The following is a 25,688-nucleotide window of genomic DNA, read 5'->3' on the forward strand; positions in this document are numbered from 1 at the left end:
TGAAGATGGCCCGGAACTCGATGGGCAGCCAGTGTAGATGGTATAGGACCGGAGTAATCCGGTCCCAACTAGCTGTTCCTGTAAGTAGTCTGGCTGCCGCATGTTGAACGAGTTTCAATTTCCGGATCACCGACAGAGGCAGGCCAGCGTAGAGCGCGTTACAATAGTCCAGCCTAGAGGTGACCGTTGCTTAGGGCCTTTCCCCACTCTCTACGATCCCCCCTATGCCGCGCACTGCTCTCAGCACGCGGCATCCATGGAGCGCGCCCGGGCGGGGTCATCAAAAGGCGCCGTTTTCTCCAGCGCCAGGGATGCTGCGCGCTGAGGGGGCGCGACAGCGGCAGCGTCGGGGTGGCTTCGCTGTCGCCGCCCCTGTCGTGGGGAGTGCAAGGGGACCCCGCGCTGCTTGAGGAGAGTAGCGCAGGGCTTAAGGTAAGTGGGGAAAGGCCCTTAGAGAGCTGGAGATGTTTAGTCTGGAGAAGTGAAGGTTAAGAGGTGACAGGATAGCCATGCTGAGATATTTGAAGGGGTGTCATGTTGGTGAGGGAGCAAGTTTGTCTTCTGCTGCCCCAGAGACTAGGACCAGGAGTCATGGGTTCCAGGTGAAGGAAAAGAGATTTCACTAAACATTAGGAAGAACAGGGCCGTTTGATAGTGGAATCCGCTGCCTCGGAGTGTGGTGGAGTCTCCTTCTTTGGAGGTTTTTAAAAAGAGGCTGGATGAACATCGGTTGGGAGTGTTTTGATTGTGTGTTCCTGCATTGCAGGGGGTTGGACTGGATGGCCCTTGGGGTCTCTTCCAACTCTAGGATTCTATGATTCTGTATTCCCCGGTGTATAGGCATCCATGAGGAAACATGTTAAAAACCACTGGGAAAACAGGGGTCTGTGTTAAGTGACGTCAAGTTGCTTCTGACTTGTGGAAACCCTATGAATCAAAATCCTCCAGAAGATCCCCTGGTTGACAGCTTTGCTGAGGTCTTGCAAGCAGAGGGCGGTGGCCTCCTTTAATGAGTCAGTCCATCTCACACGGGGAAATGGTTACGCTTCCTTCTAGAGTCGCAGGGCCTTGCGGCCGGCTGGTCTAGCTCTCTGCCGAAAGACAGGAGAGGCAAACTGTAAACTCCAGCGCGGCCGAGAACGAAACACTGGAATGACCACTAAAAGCTGCGGCTGCGTGAACCGTGTGGAGCAAACCGTCTTTGTGTGAGGGAACGAAGAAGAAGAAGAAGAAGAAGAAGAAGAAGAAGAAGAAGAAGAAGAAGAAGAAGAAGAAGAAGAAGAAGAAGAGGAGGAGGAGGAGGAGGAGGAGGAGGAGGAGGAGGAGGAGGAGGAGGAGGGAGGGAGGGAGGAGGAGTTTGGATTTATATCCCCCCTTTCTCTCCTGCCCAGGAGAGACTCTGCAAGGGGCTGACAATCTCCTACTGTCCCTTCCCCCCTCACAACAACATAAAACACCCTGTGAGGTGGAATTGGGAGACTGGAGAGAGCTCCGAGAGCTGCTTGTGGACTAAGCTCCAAGGTCCACCCAGCCTTTAGGCGTGTGTGGGAGTGCACAGGCTAATCTGAATTCCCCAGATAAGCCTCCACAGCTCAGGCGGCAGAGCTGGGAATCAAACCCGGTTCCTCCAGATCAGAATGCACCTGCTCTTAGCCACTGCTCTTAGCCACTACGCCACTGCTTATGTCCTCACTCCAGAGCTCCCGTTTTCACCTTACCTTGCACTGCTCACAGCAGAGTCCATCCAGACAGTCTGCACCTGGTCTGAATTTGCAGTTGGGTTCGCAACAGCCGCTCCTTCTGCATTCCTACAAACGAAGGCCTCGTTACCGTCTTGCTGGGGCAGAGCGCTTTCCCGTGTGACCAAGTGGTGCCCTCACGTTCAGGCCCCAGCATCCCTGGTAGGAGGGGATGGGGAAACCTGAGAGTCCAAACAGCTGCGGCCAGCCCAAGTAGACAATAATGAGGACAGGTCAAACTTCCAGGGCAGGGTTCTGCAACCTGTGGCTCTCCAGATGTTCGTGGACTACAATTCCCATCAGCCCCTGCCAGCATGGCCAATTGGCTGATGGGAATTGTAGTCCATGAACAATTGACTGATGGGAATTGTAGAACATGGCCAATTGGCTGATTGGAATCGTAGTCCATGAACAGCTAGAGCAGTGGTTCCTACCACACTCAGTAGGTCAAGCTTTGAACCCCTTTAGGGAGCGAGTAGTGGGATCCAAAAATTTTAAGTAACAGGTTTCCCATGGGGTGATTTGGGATTCAGCCAGTGGCATAAGTGCCAGTGGGGCTGGAGTAGGGGCATGTGATGGGGGGTGTGGCGGGCATCTCCAGGGGCAGGAGAGCATTTGCCATGGGCGAGGGCTGCTTGGTAAGAACAGGTGGCGCTGCCGGTCCCTTGGGTTGGAAATGAATGCGCTTGGTGCAGGCTACGCACTGCCGGTGCACACCTCCTGCCCTAGACGCTGCTCAAGAAGTTCTGCGCGCTACTGCTGAGAGGAGGGGCGTAACTAAGGCAAAAATCCCGTGGCAAAATCACCCATTAGTAACCCCCTCTTGGCACACACAAATAATTAGTAACCTACTCTTGGGAACCTGTGAGAACCTGCTGGATCCCACCTCTGCTTTGGGGGTTGAACAACCCTTTCCCAGGGGTCGCCTAAGACTCTCTGCACCAGTGTTCTCCATCTGCAAAATGGATAAATGTTGGGGTTGGGGGTCACCACAACATGAGGAACTGTATTAAAGGGTCGCGGCCTTAGGAAGGTTGAGAACCACTGATCTAGAGAGCCACAGGTTGGAGACCCCTGTTCCAGGGTGATCTTAGTGCACGCCGCTGCTTCAGTTGTCCCGCACAGGGTGGCTTCCCCAGTGAGAGAAGTAGCAGCTAGGCCCCGGGCCCGGTTCAATTGCAGCCAATAGCTTCACCCCCTCCTACCAGCCAGTGGTGTACCTAGGCAAACTGGAGCCCTGGGCAAAACCTGAGTTTGATGCCCCCCCCATGGGTGGCCACCCTCCTCCATCATGACCAAACAATGTTTTTTTTTCCACCAGGTCGTTTCAAAGTCACCATCCCATTATAGAACATGCCCCAACTCACAAATCTGAACACAGCAGGGGGTGCCTGCTGTCAGGGGTGCGATTATTAAGATAGCAGCGCCAAAATTTCAGAATATCTTCACGAGACCCTACTGATGATACCACCCAGGTTTGGTGAAGTTTGGTTCAGGGGGTCCAAAGTTATGGACCCTCAAAGGTGTAGCCCCCATCTCCCTTTGAGAGTCCATAACTTTGGACTCCCTAAACCAAACCTCACCAAACATGGGTGACATCATCAGGAGACGCTCCTGAAAAATCCCTGAAATTTTGGTGCTGCTAGCCTAAAATCTGCGCCCCCTGCAGGCCTAAAACAGAAAAAACACTGAAAATACAAAACAATCCCACAAACGAACTTGCATTTTTGGCGCCCACCACAAGGGGGCGCCCTGGGCAACTGCCCACTTTGCCCAATGGGAGGAACGCCTCTGCTACCAGCGACCAGCAGCCAGAGGGAGAAGAGACGGCGTCTAGACACCTTTGCGGCACACCTCCGCTCAGGTGTTGGCTTAGCGCTCCTCACCTGCGCCGAAATGGCCGCAGTCCACAGTGCTTCATCCGGGGAGTCCGCGGGCGCAGCCGTTTCCACCACATCTTAGCGCTTCCAGTACCACTTTTCTTCGGCTTGTTCAGCAGACACTCTTTCCCCGGTTTCCTTATTAAGTCGTAATACACATGCCTGCTGCAGTTGCTGAGCCTTCGACATGCTCTGGAACACACAGCACACTGTCATGCGGCACAGCGCTGTTCCCCTCTCATACCACTTACTGTTATTCGTTTATTTTATTGGTCTGTTTCGTTTACAGGCCATCTTTTCCATCCTGGGCTCAGGATGACCTCTGCCAGATAAAATACTACAATACAAATATAAACTACAATGGACACAATTCGTAAACAATTGGAACCAACAATCAGGCTGTCCTGAACATCTGGAATGGCAACTAACTCGTCTTCTATTTTATTACAGATAGATGCTTAGTAGTAGTAGTAGTAGAAGTAGTAGAAGAAGAAGAGGAAGAGGAGGAGTAGTTTGGATTTATACCCTCCCCTTTCTCTCCTGTAAGGAGACTCAAAGGGGCTGACAATCTCCTTTCCTTTCTCCCCCCCCCCCCAACAAACACCCTGTGAGGTGGGTGGGGCTGAGAGAGCTCCGAAGAACTGTGACTAGCACAAGGTCACCCAGCTGGCATGTGTTGGAGTGCACAGGCTAATCTGGTTCACCAGATAAGCCTCCACAGCTCAAGTGGCAGAGTGGGTAATCAACCCTGGTTCTCCAGATTAGTAGAAACAACTGCGCAAGCTTATTAGATAGGGCTCCCACCCCCTCCCAGGATTTTTCATGGGATCAATTCTCAGGCAACGGGACTTCAGAGGAGTTATCAGTTTTTAACCCTCCTGTGTAGGATCTGTGGAGAAGGAAAAAGGTCCCTCAACACCCATGTCTCTGGACACACACCTTGGGTCACTTGGGAGGGCACCGGCCGCTGGCTAGGTCCCCGTGCCTGGCCTCTCCCATGACGCAGTGACCCGGCGAGGGCACGTGGGTGGGTTTTTAAGGAGCAGCAGTGGCGTAGTGGTTAAGAGCAGGTGTACTCCAATCTGGAGGAACCGGGTTTGATTCCCTGCTCTGCAGCTTGAGCTGCGGAGACTTATCTGGTGAACCAGATTAGCCTGTGCACTCCGACACATGCCAGCTGGGTGACCTTGGGCTAGTCACAGTTCTTCGGAGGTCTCTCAGCCCCACCCACTTTGTTGTTGGTGGGGGAAGGGAAAGGAGATCGTCAGCCCCTTTGAGTCTCCTTACAGGAGAGACAGGGGAGAGTATAAATTAGGCTGACCAGACGTCCCGCTTTTGGTGGGACCGTCCTGCCTTTAAACAACTTGTCCCGCGTCCCGCGGGTTCTTCAAATTGCCACGATTTTTGGGAGGCTGCCACACTGCCTTCTGGGGTGCAAGGCAGTGCGGCAGCCTCCCACACCCCCGGCCGCAGGAGCGCATGTGCACGCAGCCGCAGGAGCACACGGCCTTCTGGGGCTTGCGGTTTGCTGCCCTGTGACAGGGTGGGAAACGGCAAGCCCCAGGAGGCAGTGCGCTCCAGCCACCTCCCCCGTCCCGGATCACCAAGGTGACCATCTGGTCACCTTAGTATAAATCCAAACTCCTCCTCCTCCTCCTCTTTGATTTCCCCAGCCCATTTCTTTGGGGGCATCGTTGAAACATTTGCGTGAAGCCCCACTTACCCAGTGCTGTAGTCTGAGCGCATGATACAAGAGCCGGGCTTCTGGAAGCAGTCGCAATCACAGTACTGGCTGAGGTCGTCATGGAAGAAGCCAAGGGAATGGCCCAGCACGTGCGCAATCTGGTCCGCGTCAGATTTCAGGCTGCCCACTGACTGCACACAATTCACAAAAGAGACTGAGCAAAATACGGAGATCAATTTTTTTAAAAAAGGAAAAGGAAAAAAGGGAGCGAGGGGACAGGTCTGCTGTGAGGAGAAATTAAACAAACCAAAAGCAGGTCAAAAGACCTTTCTTGGACATCTTTGGCCTAGGCAGGTAAGTGCCTTTCAATTTTAATTTTCCCGTTGGGATAAAGTTCTTCCAAACGTAATGCTTTCAGGCATCTGCCAAATAAGCCACAAGCTTCTGTCAGAATACATTTAAAACAGAGTTGCACTTCCTGTAGTCCGTTGAGTGGTCCTCTGTGCAGGCACACATTGGCCTGCGTATGTGACGTCTCATGTGGCACAGAGGCCATGAAGATGAACTTTAGTTTCTCTGGCGCCACAAAACCAAAAGTATTTTAAAGTGGAACATAAGTCAGGACTGGCTGGCTAAGTCAGAGCTCTGGAAATGGCCCTCCTTAAGTACATTTCTCTGCATTCTCTTCAGGTGGGAGGAAGGATATCAAAGAAAGGAAGAAACGGGGCAGACAGCCCAACGGTCATCATTTAATTTTAAGAAATGCATTATTGATACAAGTACGGTGGCACTTACTCGAATCACGGACACTGAAGCAAAATTGTATTGACAATAATGTTCTGCTGACGTAATTCCAAGATGATCCCCTCGAGTCCTATAAGAGGAGATATTACCAGAGGCGTTCAATGGCAAATAAGGCGATTTTAGCTCAGATAAAAGTGCATGAATCTCTCTAGCTTATGGGTTGAACTTTGTTCTTGTAGACTTCTGGCCCCACCAAATATGAATCGGTTGCCGACAGAACAGAAGTGGGAAGGATATACAGCAGTGATTCCCAACCAGGGTTCCGTGGTACCCTGGGGTACCATGAGAACGTCCCAGGGGTACCCTGACAATGCTACCGCCTGCCCCCCCCCACCGGAATCAAATGGATTTTGAAGGGGCGGGGGGAGGGGGGTTTGGAAACCTCATGGGCTTCCTTTGAACAACATTTAAAACAGCATTGTTTTATTTGCCTAAATGCGGTGAGGATTGGGGGGGTAGATTTAAAGGGAGCTTTCCCTTTAAATCCCCCCAAATCCAAGCCGAATTTAGGCAAACAAACAACGCGGCTGTCAATGCTGCTTTCCCCTCCCCTTCCCTCCCCCTGCCTGCCACTCCCCCCACCTACAGGCCAAAAAAGGAAAAAACCCTAAAAAAATGCAAAAAAAATTCAAATGAACCTCAAAGGTACCCTGAGATATGAAGAGCGAGGTCAAGGGTACCGCGACGTCGAAAAGACTGGGAAACGCAGGTGGAATTACACCATTAACTTCAGTAGAGGTGGTGGTAGGGCTGTCCGCTCTGGTTTGGGAAAGTGTTGGAGATTGGAGGGGTTGGAGTCTGGGAAAGGTGGGGTTTATGGGGGGAGGGGCCTCTGTGGGATAGACGGCCATAAAGCCCACCCACCAATGGAGACATTTTCCTCTAGGGCAGGGGTCTGCAACCAATCGGCCATGCTGGCAGGGGCTGATGGGAATTGTAGTCCATGAACATCTGGAGAGTCGCAGGTTGCAGACCCCTGGTATAGGGCCGTGGTGGCGAATCTTTGGCACTCCAGATGTTATGGACTACAATTCCCATCAGCCCCTGCCAGCATGGCCAATTAGCCATGCTGGAAAGGGCTGATGGGAATTGTAGTCCATAACATATGGAGTCCCAAAGGTTCGCCACCACGGGTATAGGGGAACAGATCTCTGTAGTCTAGAAACAAGGGCGTATCTGCCAGAGGAGCATGGGTGGTCCCATGTCCTCAGGTGCCACCCATTAGATCAGGTGGGGGTGCAAAATCGCCCCCTCCTGCAGAGAGGCACCCCCGCCCCATGCTCCCTTTTCCACTGGCTGGGATCGCCGGGTTCCTTCTCCGCCAGCTGAAGGAGCAGCCAGGCTGGGAGCCTGCTTCAGGCCTGCCGGGTGCCCCTCAGCCCGGCCCCACCAGGCCCAGCCCTTCCAGACTGCCCAGGACCGCCACTGCCCCCTCTGCCGGCTGTAAGTGGGGCACGGGGGGAGTGGGAGGGGCACAGGATCAGGTGTTGCCCCAGGCACCATTTTCTCCCAGTATGCCTTTGCCTAGATACCAGCTGTGATTCTGAGAGGTCTCCAAGCTCCACCTGGGGATGGCAATCCCAGGTGGAAGATTCTGCCTCTGCCTAGAAGGGCACTGCAGGGCCTTGCTGGCTAATCCCTTTCCTCTCATAAGACCATAAGAACATAAGAACAAGCCAGCTGGATCAGACCAGAGTCCATCTAGTCCAGCTCTCTGCTACTCGCAGTGGCCCACCAGGTGCCTTTGGGAGCTCACCTGCAGGATGTGAGAGCAATGGCCTTCTGCTGCTGCTGCTGCTCCCGAGCACCTGGTCTGCTAAAGGCATTTGCAATCTGAGATCAAGGAGGATCAAGATTGGGAGCCATAAATCGACTTCTCCTCCATAAATCTGTCCAAGCCCCTTTTAAAGCTATCCAGGTTAGTTGCCATCACCACCTCCTGTGGCAGCATATTCCAAACAGTTGCGTGAAGAAGTGTTTCCTTTGATTAGTCCTAATTCTTCCCCCCAGCATTTTCAATGAATGCCCCCTGGTTCTAGTATTGTGAGAAAGAGAGAAAAATTTCTCTCTGTCCACATTTTCTACCCCATGCATAATTTTCATCTCTCTCCTCATCTCTCATCCTCTCTCCTCATCTCATCCAGGAGAATGAGGTTGCCCTCATTCCGGCTCAAACAAAATATTTCAGGCTAATTAAAACATCGAGCGTTTTCCGAAGGGCGGGGAAAGAAAAGAAATGACGGGATCTCACGTGATCAAGGTGGAGTGGTCGAAATTGACGTGGGGCAGGAGCTGATTGGAGGCGTAGGCTTGAAATTCCCGCAGGGTTTCGGGGAGCGTTTTACCAATTCTGGCGTGGTCTTTCTCTGTCCACAGCTCCAAGCCTACCAAATAAACATGAAGACCTATTTCCAGGTATATCTGAAAATGGAACACACAAGATGATCTCCTTCTAACACGTAGAACAGGTACGATTTTGTAAACACCTTCTGTTTGGTATTCCTACTCCGGTTCCCTTATTATTTTTTTCTGTTCAAATTTTCTTAGAACACTTAGAGAAAGGAACGCAAAGAAAAAAGATCACAAAAGAGGACATTGTTATTATTGTTGTAGATTTCACAGCTGCCAGATCTTTAGCTGGTTGTTGGCCTTCATTACAATTAGAGCCTCACCCAGAGGCCTAGGAAGTTGTAATGTATTGGCGTAGAATTCGTGCGGATCCCAGCAGGGCTGCCTTCTGAATTTGACAGATGTTAATTTTGTCAATTCGAAGATGTTTTAAGTGCTGCCCTAGTGTTTTTGGGATGGCGCCCAGCATGCCGATTGCTACACATTATTATTATTGTTGTTGTTGTTGTCGTCGTCATCATCATCATCGTTGTTGTTGTTGTTGTTGTTAATTCAATTTATTAGACCGCCCTACCCCCAAAGGGCTCAGGGCGGTTTACAGGCAACCAAACACAATATATTGCAACCAAACACAATACAGACTCCCAACAACTACATCGACAGTAAAAAATTACCCCTTGCTCTTTATCCACATATTTAAGATTCCAGCTTAATAACCACTACTAATAATTAACATACTTTTTTCTGTTAGGTCTTATATGAACAATCCTCTAACCTTCCAACCCACTAATCATCATTTTACTTTTTTTTTCTGGCGTACCCAAATCATCCATCAATGGTTTCCAATTGTGCAAAAATTCAACCAGATTCCTTTCTTAAAGCAACAGAGTGAGTTTGGCCATCTCTTCCAGCTCCAAAACCTTCTCCCCCGCCCATTCTTCTACTGCAGATCTATCTGAAGCTTTCCATTTTTTGCACATAAAGTATACTTGCAGCCGATGCCATATGTAAAAACAAACTTCTAATTCTTTTCTCCATACTGTGGTTTCTCTTCAGATCACAGGCTGATTACCCACCAGTGCTGGGCCGTGCGGTGGGACTGGAAGCGCATCAGGGGAAGAAATCTTGTCCCAGCGTGTTTCCTCTTTACGGAGCGCCAAGAGAGGAGGCGCATCGGGGCAACATTTCTTGTTCCAACGTGCTTCCTCCTGCCCCGTGCAGGCTGCTCGCTTTCTGCGGGGAAAGCAAGAGCGCTACTGGGCTGACTTTTCGCGCCAGAGAAGGGCGGGGATATACAGCAGCGGGTAAACAGCCATATAAATCTTTCACCTTGTCCCTGTTCTGTTTTTTATTAGGCATCTTATCCTGTGGGATCACATTTCCCTCCTTTTTCTTTACTCTGGAATCCACATTGAGGCTCAGTGAGAAAGCCAGGCTGTACATAAGCTAAATACATGGGCTAAAATTTCACAGGTGTCAAACTCGCGGCCCTCCAGATGTTATGGACTACAGTTCCCATCATCCCCTGCCAGCGTGATGCTGGCAGGGGATGATGGGAACTGTATGATCTATATGGAGAACCCTTGTTATTATATGGGCTAAATAAATAAGCTAAATAAATGGGCTAAATAAATAAATGGGCTAAATAAATAAATTGCCATTGTTATTATTATTATTATTATTATTATTTATTAAACATTGCTTTCACATCCTGCAGGTGAGGAATGCAATGTGAAACATTGTGAGGAATGCAATGTGAAACATTGCTTTCACATCCATGAGGAATTCAATGTGAAACATTGCTTTCACATCCTGCCAGCGTGATGCTGGCAGGGGATGATGGGAACTGTAGTCCGTAACATATGGAGGGCCGCGAGTTTGACACCTATGGGCTAAATAAATAAGCTAAATAAATGGGCTAAATAAATAAATGGGCTAAATAAATAAATTGCCATTGTTATTATTATTATTATTTATTAAACATTGCTTTCACCTCCTGCAGGTGAGCTCCCAAAGGCACCTGGTGGGCCACTGCGAGTAGCAGAGTGCTGGACTAGATGGACTCTGGGCTGATCCAGCAGGCTCGTTCTTATGTTCTTAAATAAATTTGGAAACTGAGACGTTGCTACCTAACGCTTGCATAATTTCCTAGCCGTTACCCCTCTGCTAGAAGTGTCTGTCACAACCCATAGGTAGGTCCTTCAATTTGAGTGAGCTGAGATACGGTAATAATAAATTCCATCTGATTTGCATTCGACAAGGAAATTTTGGGGCAGAAAGTTCAGAGCAGAAAAATCAGCATTTAATTTAAAAAATGTTTTTCATCGGTTTCTTTGCAGCCCATAACCTGCAGGCCTTTAAAAATCCTAGCATGCAAGAATTTCGGAATATTAATGCTGAATAAGTAAAACCTAGCTTTAATTTTAAACCCCTCCAAGCAGAGGTGGGATCCAGCAGGTTCTCACCAGTTCCCGAGAGGGGGTTACTAATTATTTGTGTGTGCCGAGAGGGGGTTACTAATTGGGTCCGCTTTTCCGTTAGAAATTCCATTAGGTCCAAAAATCATGAAGTCCTGTTGTTTCCTATGTGGCTGGTTAGCGAAGGTAGAAAACGGGATAATTCTCCCCGTTGGGCTGTTTTAAAAACATGTTTTAGAAAGATGGTCAAGTTCCTTGTTTAAGGAAAGTCTCCTTCTTTTGATTTCTAGAAACAAAATTAAGTATTTGAAAGTATTAAGTATTTGACAGGCAGTCAATTAGAGGAGAAGTCGTTGTTTCTGTTGGCAGCAGACGATAGGACTTGCTAGAATGAGTTTAAATGATGGACAGAAAGATACCAGCTGGAAATTAGGAACTTTTTTTTTACAGTAAGAGTTTTTTACAGTAACAGAGAAATTATTACAGTAACAGAAAATTTTACAGTAAGAGTTTTTTACAGTAACAGAGAAATTATTAATGCCCTTGAATGCCCGGCCATTATCGTTCCCAGCCCAGCCCCGTTGGCGCTACGCCACTGTTTGAATCCCACCGCCATGGGAACCTGTTACTAAAATTTTTGGATCCCACCGCTGCCTCCAAGGTACTTACACTATGAACATCAGCCATAATAATGAGTATGTTCCGCACCAACTGAGTTTCGTTCTGCCGTCTAATGAAAAGCTTGTTGAGAAACATAGAAGGGGGAAAAAAGCAATGTGTGAATCAGTACCAACTGTTTAAATAATACATGTTTATTTATTTAGATTACTTGTATGCCGTATTGTCTGCTCAAGGTGGCTCACAAAATGAAAGCGGGCGTATTATTATTATTTTAGTTATTAAACTTGATAAACCGCCCACCCCCGAAGGGCTCTGGGCGGGGTACAGCAGAACGGCAACTAAAAACAATAGTGCACAATAAATAATTAAAAAATAATTAAAATGCATAACTCAACTCAATATAAGATAGCAGCATTTCAAACCCAATAAAAATGATACTGATGAGGGCGCCCGCTCCTTAGGCCGGGAGGGGACAGACAGTATCGAAAAGATGTCGCATTGGTAATGCCGATGATGGTACGGCACGCAACACAGGGGCATCCAATCCGCAGCTTGCCTCCCCAAAAGCCTGGTGGAACAATTCAGTCTTACATAGGCTGACCAGCCGTCCAACTTTAGCCCGGGGACAGTCCATAACCAGCACAATTTGTCCCATGTCCCGCGGGTTCCTTCCATTGTCCCGATTTTAGGGAAGCTGCCGCGCTGCCTTCTGGGGTGCAAGGCAGTGCGGCAGCCTCTCGCGCACGTGGCCGCAGGAGCACGGCCTTCTGGGGCGCTGCCGTTTCCCGCCCTGGTCACCTTAGTCTTACAGGCCCTGCGGAAATCACCAAGATCCTGCAGGGCCCGCACAGCTGATGGAAGTGTGTCCCACCAGGCAGGGGCCAGGGTGAATGGTGAAACACACAGGTTCTTTGATAGAGACAGGTGAGATAAAAGGAAGAAGAAGAAGAAGAAGAAGAAGAAGAAGAAGAAGAAGAAGAAGAAGAAGAAGAAGAAGAAGGAGGAGGAGGAGGAGGAGGAGGAGGAGGAGGAGGAGGAGGAGCAGGAGCAGGAGCAGGAGCAGGAGCAGGAGCAGGAGCAGGAGCAGGAGTTTGGATTTATATCCCCCCTTTCTCTCTTGTAGGAGACTCTGGTAGGAGACTAAAATCTCCTTTCCCTTCCCCGTTCACAGCAAACAGCCTGTGAGGTGGGTGGGCCTGAGAGAGCTCAGAAGAACTGTGACTAGCCCAAGGTCACCCAGCTGGCATGTGTGGGAGTGCACAGGCTAATCTGAATTCCCCAGATAAACCTCCACAGCTCAAGCGGCAGTGTGGGGAATCAAACCCGGTTCCTCCAGATTAGAATGCACCTGCTCTTAACCACTATGCCACTGCTGCCTCTGTGAAACTGTGAAACAGCATAAAAATGATGCACAACTATACTCTCTTCCAATGAAAGATAAAAGTGTCGTCAGTTGGGGTGCGACAGTTCAGAGAATAGTATGCTTCCACCTTAGAAAATAGTCCCAATGAATATGAGAATGATCATTCACTCTTAAGAGCTGCTGTTGTCAAAACCATTATTAAACATGGCACTTTGATGCGAGAGCATTTATATTGCATCAAATGACATAAGAAGATAAGAACATAAGAACTAGCCTTCTGAATCAGACTAGTGTCCATCTAGTCCAGCACTCTGCTACTCGCAGTGGCCCATCAGGTGCCTTTGGGAGCTCACATGCAGGATGCGAAAGCAATGGCCTTCTGCTGCTGCTGCTCCCGAGCACCTGGTGCAATCTCAGATTAAAGAGGATCAAGATTGGTAGCCATAGATCGACTTCTCCTCCATAAATCTGCCCAAGCCCTTTTTAAAGCTATCCAGGTTAGTGGCCATCACCACCTCCTGTGGCAGCATATTCCAAATACCGATCACACATTGCGTGGAGAAGTGTTTATTTTTATTAGTCCTAATTCTTCCCCCCAGCATTTTCAATGGATGCCCCCTGGTTCTAGTATTGTGAGAAAGAGAGAGAAATTTCTCTCTGTCAACATTTTCAACCCCATGCATAATTTTATAGACTTCAATCATATCCCCTCTCAGACGTCTCCTCTCCCAACCAACCAACCAACCAACCAACCAACCAACCAACCAACCAACCAACCAACCAACCAACCAACCAACCAACCAACCAACCAACCAACCAACCAACCAACCAACCAACCAACCAACCAACCAACCAACCAACCAAATAAATCTTGTTGTTTTATTGTATTGAATTAGTTAATGTTTCCCTCTCTGTTATCAGATCACTTTATTTCAGAATGGTATACTTTGATCTTTAGAAAGGTTGAAGCTATTGGTTTCCCCTTGGAATCACTCCTTTTGCTCACAAAGGTGGAAGGCTTCAGACTAGTTAAGAACAGGCTCTTGGATCTTGACTTTCACAATTTGACTCGTGCTGCCAAGACAACCTGTTCTCCGACTACATTATTAATCCCATGCGAGCGTGGAATTATGGCAGCATATCTTCGTCTGCTGATTAATCCCACCCAGAGGAGAGCCTCGGCTACTGCAAGAGGTAATGTGCTGCCATCAGCTCTGCTGGAGGGAAGATTTAAGAATATGGAACGTTCTAAAAGAGTTTGTTCATGCGATATGACTACGGTTGAAACACTTGACAGTTCTTTGTTTCTATGCCCTAAATACAATAAGATACGCATGAAATACACGAATTCCATTTCCTTGCAATGTTCCCAGTGGCCTGAGTGTTATAAGATACCCAATCTCCTGAACAGCTCTGATGTGCTCTTTTGTGAAACAGTTGCAAATTTTATACTGGAAATTAGTAATTTTGACTGTATTTCTTAACCTTGTTTTGTTTTAAAATGTCATCCTGTTTTATATGCCAATAAAGGCTTGTGTTGTGGTAGTTAATGTTTCAATGCTATTTCATTCAAACAGCATATGTTGAATTTTTTTAATGATAATGTAGGTAAGCCCTCCTGAGTCTGGCGATAGGCAGAGGAGGGCGGGGTATGAAATTGAACAAAAATCAAATCAGACTTTGGAACCACATAAACACGGAGCGATTACCTTGCTTCTGTCCACAACACAGTAGAACTCCAGGTATCTGTCAGTTGTGTGAGATTCAAGGCGGTCCCCCTGCAATAAAATGCACACATTTGTTTGTTTCAATTTTTATACCGCTTGGTGGTGGTTAAGAGCTCAAGGCTGTTATTGTCTGCTCAGGCTGTTGGCTGCTCTCTGGTGGAAGTCTTTCGGAACATCTATTAATTGAGTGTAACGAATCAGCAAGGTCCAGACCCAAAGTAACTGTACGAGTTCTTTATTGAGTTGGCATTCTGGATCGACTACAGACAATGCGGGATCTGGAGCCCCCCCCTCACGAGTAGCCGCTTTTACGGGCTCCCAGTTCCCGCCAAAGGACTAAGATCCGGTTGAATTCCGAATCATCTTCAAGGTATGGGTGCTTACCTTTAAGGCCTTACGCGGCCTGGGACCCTCATACCTTCGGGACCGCATTACCCCATATGTCCCTACTAGGCCTCTGCGCTCAGCGGAGGCCAACTTGCTGACAGTCCCTGGCCCCTCCATGATGCGGCTGGCCTCCACTCGGGCCAGGACCTTTACAGCCCTGGCCCCTGCCTGGTGGAACTCTCTTCCTCCAGCTGTCCGGGCCCTGCGGGACCTTGGCGAGTTCCACAGGGCTTGCAAGACAGAGTTGTTCCGCCGGGCCTTTGGAGTGTCCAGCCGCTGAAATTGCCCCCCACCCTCCCTATCTTATGTACAGGGTCCATTACCACCTGTAGGACCCACCCTTTTTTCTCTCCCCTATTGGGAGGGTCTAAGAGGGATTTAGCGGGCATTGTTATATTACATTGTTGTATTATGTATGAATTGCTGCTTTTAACTTATGTATTTAGTGGTTAAATTATATTTGATTTTATGTTTTTTGTACTGAATCTTATGTTGTTCACCGCCCAGAGCCCTTTGGGGGTTGGGCGGTATATAAGCCTAATAAATAAATAAATAAATAAATAAATAAATAAATAAATAAATAAATAAATAAAATATAAGATATATATCTTATATATAAGATAAACATTTAGCCATTCCCACCCGAAGAGCTGTGAGACGGTTTCACACAGACAGAAAGCAAGGTTAAGCAAGCAGATAACGAAAGTATGCTTCACACTCGGCAGCGTGCCCAACGAGGCCGAGGAATTCCACCCAAGGCTATTCCCCCCTGCCGGCAACAGATGAAACCTTACATTGATCCTTTTAACTGGAGATGCCGGGTATTGAACCTGGGACCTTACACGTGCCAAGCCGCTGCTCTACCACTGAGCCACAGCCCAACCTCAACTCCTCGGGAAGTTCTCCACCGTCTACCGTGCCCTACACACTACCCAAGAACAACTTCGCTTTAATGTATTGTCGAAGGCTTTCACGGCCAGAATCACTGGGGTGCTGTGTGGTTTCCGGGCTGCATGGCCGTGTTCCAGTAGCATTTTCTCCTCACATTTCGCCTGCATCTGTGGCTGGCCTCTTCAGAGGATCCTCTGAAGAAGCCAGCCACAGAGGCAGGCGAAACGTCAGGAAAAAATGCTACTGGAACACGGCCACGCAGCCCGGAAACCACACAACGCTCCAACTTTACTTTGACTTGTATCCTGCCCTACCTTGTAGTTCAGTTCTGGCCACCGCAATTTAAGAAGGATATTGACAAGCTGGAACAAGTCCAGAAGAGGGCAACCAAAATGGGAAAAGGTTTGGAATCCGTGCCCTACAAAGAGAGGTTTAAGGACCTGAGGATGTTTGGTCTGAAGAAGTGAAGGACATGATAGCCAAGTTTAGATATCTGAAGGGATGTCATGTTGAAGAGGGAGCAAAGGGATGTCATGTTGAAGAGGGAGCAAACTTGTTTTCTGCTGCTCCAGAGACCAGGACCTGAAGTCTGGTTCTCAAAGGGGCTTACAAGGTGAAGGAAATGAGATTCCCCCAAAACATCTGGAAGAACTTCCTGACTGTTCGACAGTGGAATCCACTCCCTCAGAGGGTGGCGGAGTCTCCTTCTTTGGAGGTTTTTAAAGAGAGGCTGGATGGCCATCTGTCAGGAGTGCTTTGATGGTGTGTTCCTGCATGGCAGGAGGTTGGACTAGATGGCCCCTGGGGGTCTCTTCCAACTCTAGGACTCTAAATCTTGTTTATTGATGACAAGCATAGGAAAGCTGATGACTGTATTGTTTAAATTGAATACAAGGTGACAGGCAAAGATTATAACCCCCAGCAGAGACACTCAGACACCCCTCCCCACTTTCCCTCTCCAAAGGCGAGAAGACACACACACATTCCTAGAGGGAGGAGGGAACACAGCCACACACACCTCCGACAGTGATGAGAACTAGGAAGAGGGGGCGAGGATCTAATTGCATAGGTGTCAAACTCGCGGCCCTCCAGATGTTATGGACTACAGTTCCCATCATCCCCCTGCCAGCATACTGCTGGCAGGGGATGATGGGAACTGTAGTCCATAACATCTGGAGGACCACAAGTTTGACACCTGTGACCTAATGGGTTTCACTCCACCCGTCTGCAGCCGCAAGAGATGAGGGTGTCTAGCACAAAGCCATTCGAACTGGAAGCTTTCAATGGCTAGAAATATGGCAGGACCCAGGCTAAGACATCAGAGGGTCACGACAGATGCCCCCTTTTCCCTCGCCTCCCCAAGGAACACATCATTCGACGCCCCCAAACTCTTGCCACTTTTGAAACATCATATCCATTAAGAGGTTTCCCAAAAAAATGCCAAACCAAGAAATCCCCAACAACTCACCTCCCTGTCGGAGGAGTCTGAGTTATCATCGAACACCGTCGGAATCGATGCCAGATTGGTCAAATTGGCTCCATCTTGCAGGATTCCCCGGCAGGGCTCGCGCTCCTCTTGAGCTCTTCGATAAATAATATGTTGAAATGTGGAAGAACTCTCGATGGGTTCGATTTCGTAGTTTAAGGTCTCGATCCGCACATATCCCCTGAGAGGAAGACAAGCCCTCAACATCAACACCGGGAATCAACTCAAAAACAGATGAACGCTCCGCCAGCTCATGGGGCTAATATTGAAGGAGTTGTGCTACATCAGTGGTTCTCAACCTTCCTAAGGCCGCGACCCTTTAATACAGTTCCTCATGTTGTGGTGACCCCCAACCAGAGGTGGGATCCAGCAGGTTCTCACAGGTTCCCGAGAGTAGGTTACTAATTATTTGTGTGTGCCGAGAGAGGGTTACTAATGGGTGATTTTGCCACGTGATTTTTGCCTTAGTTACGCCCCTCCTCTCAGCAGTAGCGCGCAGAACTTGAAGCAGTCTAGCAGGAGGTGCACCAGTGTGCATGGCAGCCTGCACCTGCGTGCATCCATTTCCCACCCAAGGACCGGCGCAGTGGCTGCGTCCTTGCCACAGCCCTGCCCAGGAACGCCCCACTCCTGAAATGCCCGGCCACGCCCCCGTCGTGCCCTGCCCAGCCCCATTGGCGCTACGCCACAGTTTGAATCCCACCACCATGGGAACCTGTTACTAAAATTTTTGGATCCCACCACTGCCCCCAACCCTAATATTTATCCATTTTACAGATGGAGAACACTGATGCAGAGAGTCTTAGGCGACCCCTGGGAAAGGGTCCTTCGACCCCCAGGTTGAGAACCGCTGCTCTAAGAGAACTGTGACTGGCCCAAGGTCACCCAGGAATGGAGGAGTGCAGAATGTAGGAGTGGTTCACCAGATAAGCCTCTGCCACTCAGGTGGAAGAGTAGGGAATCAAACCCGGTTCTCCAGATTAGAATCTACCTGCTCTTAACCACTACACCACGCTGGCTACACCATGAGTCCCTAAATTCATATTCCAGAAAGCAAGCTAGGATTATTCTTTTCCGATACCATGACGCTGTTTTATGTGGCCCCCTCCAATGCCTTTTTACCCTCCCCCCCATCAATTTCAGACTTTTAACAAAATCAATGGTCAACAGGCCAGATGGGAAGACGAAGGTTGCTCCCGGTGAGTTTGTGGGTTTTAATTCAGTGTGGTTTCCAGGTGTGGGTTGGGAAATCTGGGGATGGGTGGCAGTTCAGTCGTAATGTGACAGCTTAGATGGTGTAAAACGAACAACATGGAAATACAGTTAGATAAAAACTGCCAAAAAATGCACATACGTGCCTTTGGCATAAGGGTGACAGTACTCAGATTGCAGCTGCAAATTGTCCTTAAGGGACCAGTTGGCTAAAAATCTGCACTGGCAGTGGCTGAAGAAGAAGAAGAAGAAGAAGAGGAGGAGGAGGAGGAGGAGGAGGAGGAGGAGGAGGAGGAGGAGGAGGAGGAGGAGGAGGAGTTTGGATTTATATCCCCCCTTTCTCAAAGGGGCTTACAATCTCCCTGCCCTTCCCCCCTCACAACAAACACCCTGTGAGGTAGGTGGGGCTGAGAGAGCTCAGAGAAGCTGTGACTAGCCCTAGGTCACCCAGCTGGCGTGTGTGGGAGTGCACAGGCTAATCTGAATTCCCCAGATGAGCCTCCACAGCTCAGGCGGCAGAGCTGGGAATCCAACCCGGTTCCTCCAGATTAGATACACGAGCTCTTAACCTCCTACGCCACTGCTGGAAGGCATGATGGACCACATTTTAAAAAGACTCCAGTGAAAACACTCACACTGAATTATAAAACTGGCTGTTGTGGGCCTTCCAGGCTGCATAGTTGTGGTCTGGTAGTATTTTCCCCTAATGTTTCACCCCTATCTTTGGCCGGCATCTTAAGAGGCTCATCAAGGTAAGAAGCATGGCGTGCCTCTGAAGATGCCAGCCGTAAGCGCAGGTGAAATGTTAGGAGCAAAATGTACCAGACCACGGCCACACAGCCCAGAAAACCCACAACAGCCCGTTGATTCAGGCCGTGAAAACCTTCAACAATACATCGAACAATACATAAAAGATGGAACTGAGATAGATAAACTTATTATTTAATGTTACAAAGTTAGTAGCGTAATGCCATTCAAGTGAAGCTCTGTCTGTTAAACTTTCCGTAAATCTGTTTATAGGATAGGTAGGGTATTTAGGAAGAGAAGCCTTATTTAATTATTCGGCAATTATATACTCCCATTCAGGGAGAATCAAAGCAAAAGGTTATAGAAAGTATGCCGATTGTAAGAAAGAAGTATGTACAACATATATAATTTCTTTTAATCTATGTATAACATGCATGACCCATTGTTGTAACACATTTTAATTTATTTAATAAAGTGATAATTTAAAAAAAACAATACATAGAACTATTAAGCGTTTTCCTGTTTTAACTGCGGTCCTGTATTACCAAAGCCCGTTGCAGATGGAGAGGACAACCTGTGAGTCTGCGACGTCTTCCACGTATCCATTATAATAGCAATCATCCTGCAAGACACAATGGACATCTTTAGAACAGGCTCCAGTGAAGGCAAAGAGAAAAGTCTGCCAACTAGAGACTGGGTCCTACAAGTCTGTTTTGTGAATGACGATGCTTTTCCTCCAGCCGAAAGAGTTTTCCGTCGTTGCTACAGGCTCTTCCGCCAGTGGAACAGCCCCTTGGGGGTGGGGGCAGTGGTGGGATCCAAAAATTTTAGCAACAGGTTCCCAGGGTGGTGGGATTCAAACTGTGGCGTAGCGCCAATGGGGCTGGGTGGGGCATGACGGGGGCGTGGCCGGGCATTCCATGGGCGGGGCATTCCTGAGCGGGGCTGTGGCAAGGACGCAGCCGCTGCGCAAGTCCTTGGGTGGGAAATGAATGCATGCAGGTGCAGGCTGCCACGCACGCCGGTGCACCTCCTGATAGACTGCTCCAAGTTCTGCACGCTACTGCTGAGAGGAGGGGCGTAACTAAGGCAAAAATCACGTGGCAAAATCACCAATTGGTAACCCCCTCTCGGCACACACAAATAATTAGTAACCTACTCTCGGGAACCTGTGAGAACCTGCTGGATCCCACCTCTGGGTGGGGGGAGTCTTGCTGATGGGGGAACAGATCTATGGGCTCCAGGCCAAAATGAGCAGAGGTTTTGCAGATGAGGAAAAACCTGGAAGCGATTTACAAAACCAAGCAAATCACCCAACTGCCCTGTCCTGAAAGCAGAGTTGAGAAACGGGAGGGATGGGATGCAACGTACAACATCAGAGGATCACAGAACGCGTTGCACTCTGCCTGCCACACCCATTTAATATGTGAAGACGTGAAAGTATTAAATGCTATAAACTCTACATACGCCCACCACCGAATGAATAATATGCACATACAATGTTGAGATCAAAGCACTACATAAATCAAACCCCGATATCTCTAAGCTCCAGCCCTTGTTTACTGTATACTGGGGTGGCCAACCCACGGTGCTCCAGATGTTCATGGACTTCAATTCCCATCAGCCCCTGCCAGCATGGTCAATTGACCAACAAACCATACCTCTTTATGTTTAGGATTTGTGGATCAATTGTGGATGTTTAGGATTTTAGGATCAATTGACCATGCTTGCAGGGGCTGATGGGAATTGTAGTCCATGAACATCTGGAGCACCGTAGGTTGGCCACCCCTGCGTGTACACTTAAAATTTATGTAAAGAATGTTTGTGTTTGAGACATATAATTGTAAGGGTACACACGTTATAGTTGTAGTAAAAATATCATAGTGAAGGTAGGAATACCTTGGTGTTTATTAAGCATTATTTAAGGAAACTGTGTTTCACAGTATTTGAGCCTTAAAGGTACAGAATATTCTTTTTGATAACCCACCTAGAAGTTGGCAACTCTAGGAATAAACAGTGCATCTAACTTGTGTCTTAAGTTACATCCGGCTCACAGAAAGGAAAATCATCTAATCGACAGTAATCAGCCTCAAAATTTACTACCAAAGTTATCCATTTTTATCCCAAAACTCCATGCTTCCTGTCACCTTTGGCTACCTGAAAACAAAATTACCTGAATATATGGATAATCTGCTATCCGCTCTCCTTTCATATTGTAAGAATAAACAGGCATGTTTGGAACTATAAAAGTTCTGAAAGGTAAAAAGAAAGCAGAAGTCAGGGGCGCCGTGACTTGTCCTCTTTGGGGCTTCTTGTTGGGAATTAATTACTTAGCGGAGTGCAAATAAGGGACCCTGAGACCGTGGCTGTGGTTATATAAAAAGAGTTTACTTACTAACAAAGGGGAAAAGGGTTACATGGAATAAAGACAAAGAATACTTTCTATTCTAGCACTAACTTGGTTACATTGCCTAGGTCAGTGGTGGCGAACCTTTTCGAGACCGAGTGCCCAAATGGCAACCCAAAACCCACTTATTTATCGCAAAGTGCCAACACGGCAATTTAACCTGAATACTGAGGTTTTAGTTTAGAAAAAACGGTTGGCTCCGAGGCATGCGTTACTCAAGAGTAAGCTTGGTGGTAGTCGGTGGCTTTGCTTTGAAGCAACCTTGCAACTCTTCGAATGGGTGAATCACGACTGTAGGAGGGTTTACTCAGAAGCAAGCCACATTGCCAGCAATCGAGCTTACTCCCAGGTAAAAGATCGCGCTTTAGTTCTTTGCATGAAAATCAGTGGGGTTTAACAGCGCTTAACAGGGTTACCTATACTGCTTCTCCAAAACTAGGACTTAGGTTTAATGCTAATAGTCGAGCCCAGCGGCCCAGGCCAACCTAGATGTCGGGGGGGGGGCAATTTCCCCCCCACATGATGTTTGTGCGTGCCCACAGAGAGGGCTCTGAGTGCCACCTCTGGCACCCGTGCCATAGGTTCGCCATCACTGGCCTAGGTGGACCACAGGGTGCCTATGGGCAAGGCAGAGATTCCCTCTTAAGGTGAATCTTCAACAAAGATCATGCCTCATGTGTGTGAGACAAAGGAACACAGTTAACTTTATAACCTCTTGTCTACCTGCCTTCTTCCACAGGGGTTAACTAGCCAATAGCCTAATCAATGAACTGGTCCTAAAACGGTGACCCCAGTAACTAATTAGCATGCACACAGTTAACCCCATAATGTCAGGATTGTGACAGACAGTTGCAAATCCTAACAAACCCCTTCTCGCGTGTTTAGGCCCAACACACTTCCAAAAACATAAATTTAATCCCAAGAGAATTGCAAACATAAACTTTCACGAAGATTCTCAAACTTCAGTCTTCCCAGCGGCTTCGTAAAGATGTCAGCCACCATCTCTTCTGAGGGGCAATAATTGACACTGATCAGTCCCTGCTTCACCATTTGTCTCATTGCTCTGATCTTGATTGCAAAGTGTTTCTGCCCTTTCCGCACACGCAAAATAATGTGTTTTCAAACCACTTTCACAACTGTTTGCAAGTGGATTTTGCTATTCCGCACAGTTTCAAAGAGCACTGAAAGCAGTTTGAAAGTGCATTATTCTGCATGTGCGGAAGGAGCCTCTGTTGTTCATGTCCTCAGTCTCTATCAAGGAAATACAGGCTTGATTGTCCTCAAATAGGACGATTGGCGTAGGTTCACCTATGCCAAAGTCTTCCAGTAGAGCGATGGTCCATTCCATTTCCTGACATGCACTATTGGCTGAAATGCATTCAGATTCTGTTGCTGAGCTGGTAACCGTAGTCCGTTTCCGACTGGTCCAGTTTATCAGGTTCTCTCCATAGAAGAAAATGTATCCACTTGTAAGGAGACTCAAAGGGGCTTACAAACTCCTTTCCCTTTCCCTCCCCCACAACAAACACCCTGTGAGGTGGGTGGGGCTGAGAGAGCTCCGAGAGCTCCAAGGTCACCCAGCTGGCGTGTGTTGGAGTGCACAAGCTAATCTGGTTCCCCAGATAAGCCTCCACACCTCAAGTGGCAGAGTGGGGAATCAAACCCGGTTCCTCCAGATTAGAGTGCACCTGACCAGAGAGAAAGAGGCAGAGGGAAACCTAATCTAAAGAACACTTTCTCCTGCCACAAATGGTCATTTAATCGGGCATCAAGTGTACAGGAATACGAGGCCTTCTGTCGACAGGAGAGAAGAGTTGGTGTTTATATCCCACTTTTCTCTACCTTTAAGGAGACTCAAAGCAGCTAACAATCACTTTCCCTTCCCCGCCCTATAATGGACACCTTGCGAGGCAGGTAGGGCTGAGAGAGTGCGAAGAGAGCCAACCCAAGGTCACTCAGCAGTGTGGTGTAGCGGTTAAGAGCAGGTGCACTCTAATCTGGGGAACCGGGTTTGATTCCTCGCTCTGCCACTTGAGGTGTGGAGGCTTATCTGGGGAACCAGATTAGCTTGTGCACTCCAACACATGCCATCTGGGTGACCTTGGGCTAGTCACAGTTCAGAGCTCTCTCAACCCCACTCACTTCACAGGGTGTTTGTTGTGGGGGGGGGGGAAGGGAAAGGAGATTGTAGGCCCCTTTTAGCTAAGTAAAATGTATTTTTATACAAAAGACAACTCAGCATCCCTGTATATTTCAACTCTGCTACTTAAGAATCTCTTTGTACATTCTTTTTGAATATCCAACAGTATATAAACATCAGAATAATAAATCAGTCACTTACATATGTTTTAGGTGAACGATTTTGTAACTTCCTTCTATTCTGAGTATGTAAGACACATCTGTCTAAAGTTTTTAGATAGGGGAAAAGGCAGAACAGCTTATTAGCAGTGTTGACCCATTCATTGTCATTTCAGTCGCCACCCCCACCCCAACATCCAAAATACCTAGATCAAGGAATAATGATGAGAAGAATAACTTATTATGGTCAAAGATCAAAATTTGCAACAGCATACAGAGCTTAAAATATATTAAAGATCAGAGATGCTTATACCTACATCATATTATAATCAATAAAATGGTAATAAAATTAATACAATATCCATTAAGCTGACTGCTTTCTGCTGTAGTCTTGGAAGAGCCAGAGTAAAATATTATTAATACACACTCCTTTGAGAGTTTTGTATATTAGAGCTACAAGTATCGGGCCACTGAAAGAATTCCAAAACCAAATTTACTGGAGTTTGGTTAGCCCAAACCCAAATATGAAATGATGATAGATAATGAAGAAGAAGAAGAAGAAGAAGAAGAGGAGGAGGAGGAGGAGGAGGAGGAGGAGGAGGAGTTTGGATTTATATCCCCCCTTTCTCTCTTGCAGGAGACTCAAAGGGGCTGACAATCTCCTTGCCCTTCCCCCCTCACAACAAACACCCTGTGAGGTGGGTGGGGCTGAGAGAGCTCCGAAAAGCTGTGACTAGCCCAAGGTCACCCAGCTGGCATGTGTGGGAGTGCACAGGCTAATCTGAATTCCCCAGATAAGCCTCCACAACTCAAGTGGCAGAGCGGGGAATCAAACCCGGTTCCTCCAGATTAGAATGCACCTGCTCTTAACCACTACGCCACTGCTGCTCTCTCTAGATTTATGTTGGTAATATTTGTATTGCACACACTGTAGTTATATGAGCATGTATATTGTAAGCTAAAAGCATTATTTGGGTTAGAGATTCAAGGAGTAGTTTTGTATGTATGTAAACACAAGAATTTTCATTATAAAGACTTAAAATGCGTTGTTGTCTCAGGGCAAGTGTGTTAGCCCTTAGGGTGTAAAAGTGGATTGGCTGTGTTGACTCAGTGCGCCCATCCTGCATTTTTTGAATATGGTGGATAGATAAAAGTTTGGCAGAGAACACGGAACTGGCATCATTTTTATGGCCCAGGTTGTTAGCTCTGTACTGGTCTTGACAGGTTTTGCCCTGGGCGGCATTTCCCCCCCTACGCCTCTGTGTGGAAGATCAGAACATTTTAGAAGGCATAACATCTGAGCAATGTTGGGGGGCAAACCAAATGTGACTTGAACCCCAAACGAGCATTTTCTACTCTTGAAAAGTACATTACCTCTGTCTGGAAATGCTCTTTTGATTTCAGTTGCTTTGGCACTATTATTTCGGTGTAAACATATCTGGAAGATTTTACAGAACCTAACAAAGAAACAGAAAAGAAATGTTTGCATTCCTCTGCCCTTTTCCAGGGCTGCATTTGGCAGCACACACATTCTGGGCTCAGGGTTACCAACTCTGGGTTAAGCAATTCCTGGAGATTTGGTGAGCTGGAATTTGGGGAGTGGAGGGACCTCAGTTGGAGAGCCCCCCCCCCCTTCCAAAGTTGCCATTTTCTCCAGGGGAATTCATCTTTATCTT

At 47.8% G+C, this 25,688-nt stretch overlaps 2 protein-coding genes across 2 annotated transcripts in view; both read right to left on the minus strand.

The window, feature by feature from the left end:
• Window positions 1-1,804, minus strand: part of LOC125430760 (disintegrin and metalloproteinase domain-containing protein 30-like) — a 34,224-nt gene extending 32,420 nt beyond the window's left edge. Inside the window, exon 1 of the mRNA XM_048492963.1 lies at window positions 1,719-1,804. The gene's annotated coding sequence lies outside the window, so the exon portion shown is untranslated. The remainder of the gene's footprint in view (window positions 1-1,718) is intronic.
• Window positions 1,805-3,621: 1,817 nt separating this feature from the next.
• On the minus strand, window positions 3,622-25,410 carry LOC125430761 (disintegrin and metalloproteinase domain-containing protein 9-like). Its single transcript, XM_048492964.1, has 11 exons — window positions 25,387-25,410; window positions 24,056-24,117; window positions 21,481-21,559; window positions 19,853-19,929; window positions 17,331-17,529; window positions 14,567-14,635; window positions 11,543-11,614; window positions 8,359-8,528; window positions 6,099-6,177; window positions 5,343-5,494; window positions 3,622-3,811 (listed from the first exon to the last, which is right to left on the minus strand). The coding sequence occupies exons 3-11, from the start codon at window positions 21,538-21,540 to the stop codon at window positions 3,622-3,624; spliced, it is 1,068 nt and encodes a 355-aa protein (XP_048348921.1). The 5' UTR covers window positions 21,541-21,559; window positions 24,056-24,117; window positions 25,387-25,410.
• Window positions 25,411-25,688: the final 278 nt, after the last annotated feature.

The sequence above is a fragment of the Sphaerodactylus townsendi genome, linkage group LG04 (assembly GCF_021028975.2).
Source record: "Sphaerodactylus townsendi isolate TG3544 linkage group LG04, MPM_Stown_v2.3, whole genome shotgun sequence".
Classification (NCBI taxonomy): Eukaryota; Metazoa; Chordata; class Lepidosauria; order Squamata; family Sphaerodactylidae; genus Sphaerodactylus; species Sphaerodactylus townsendi.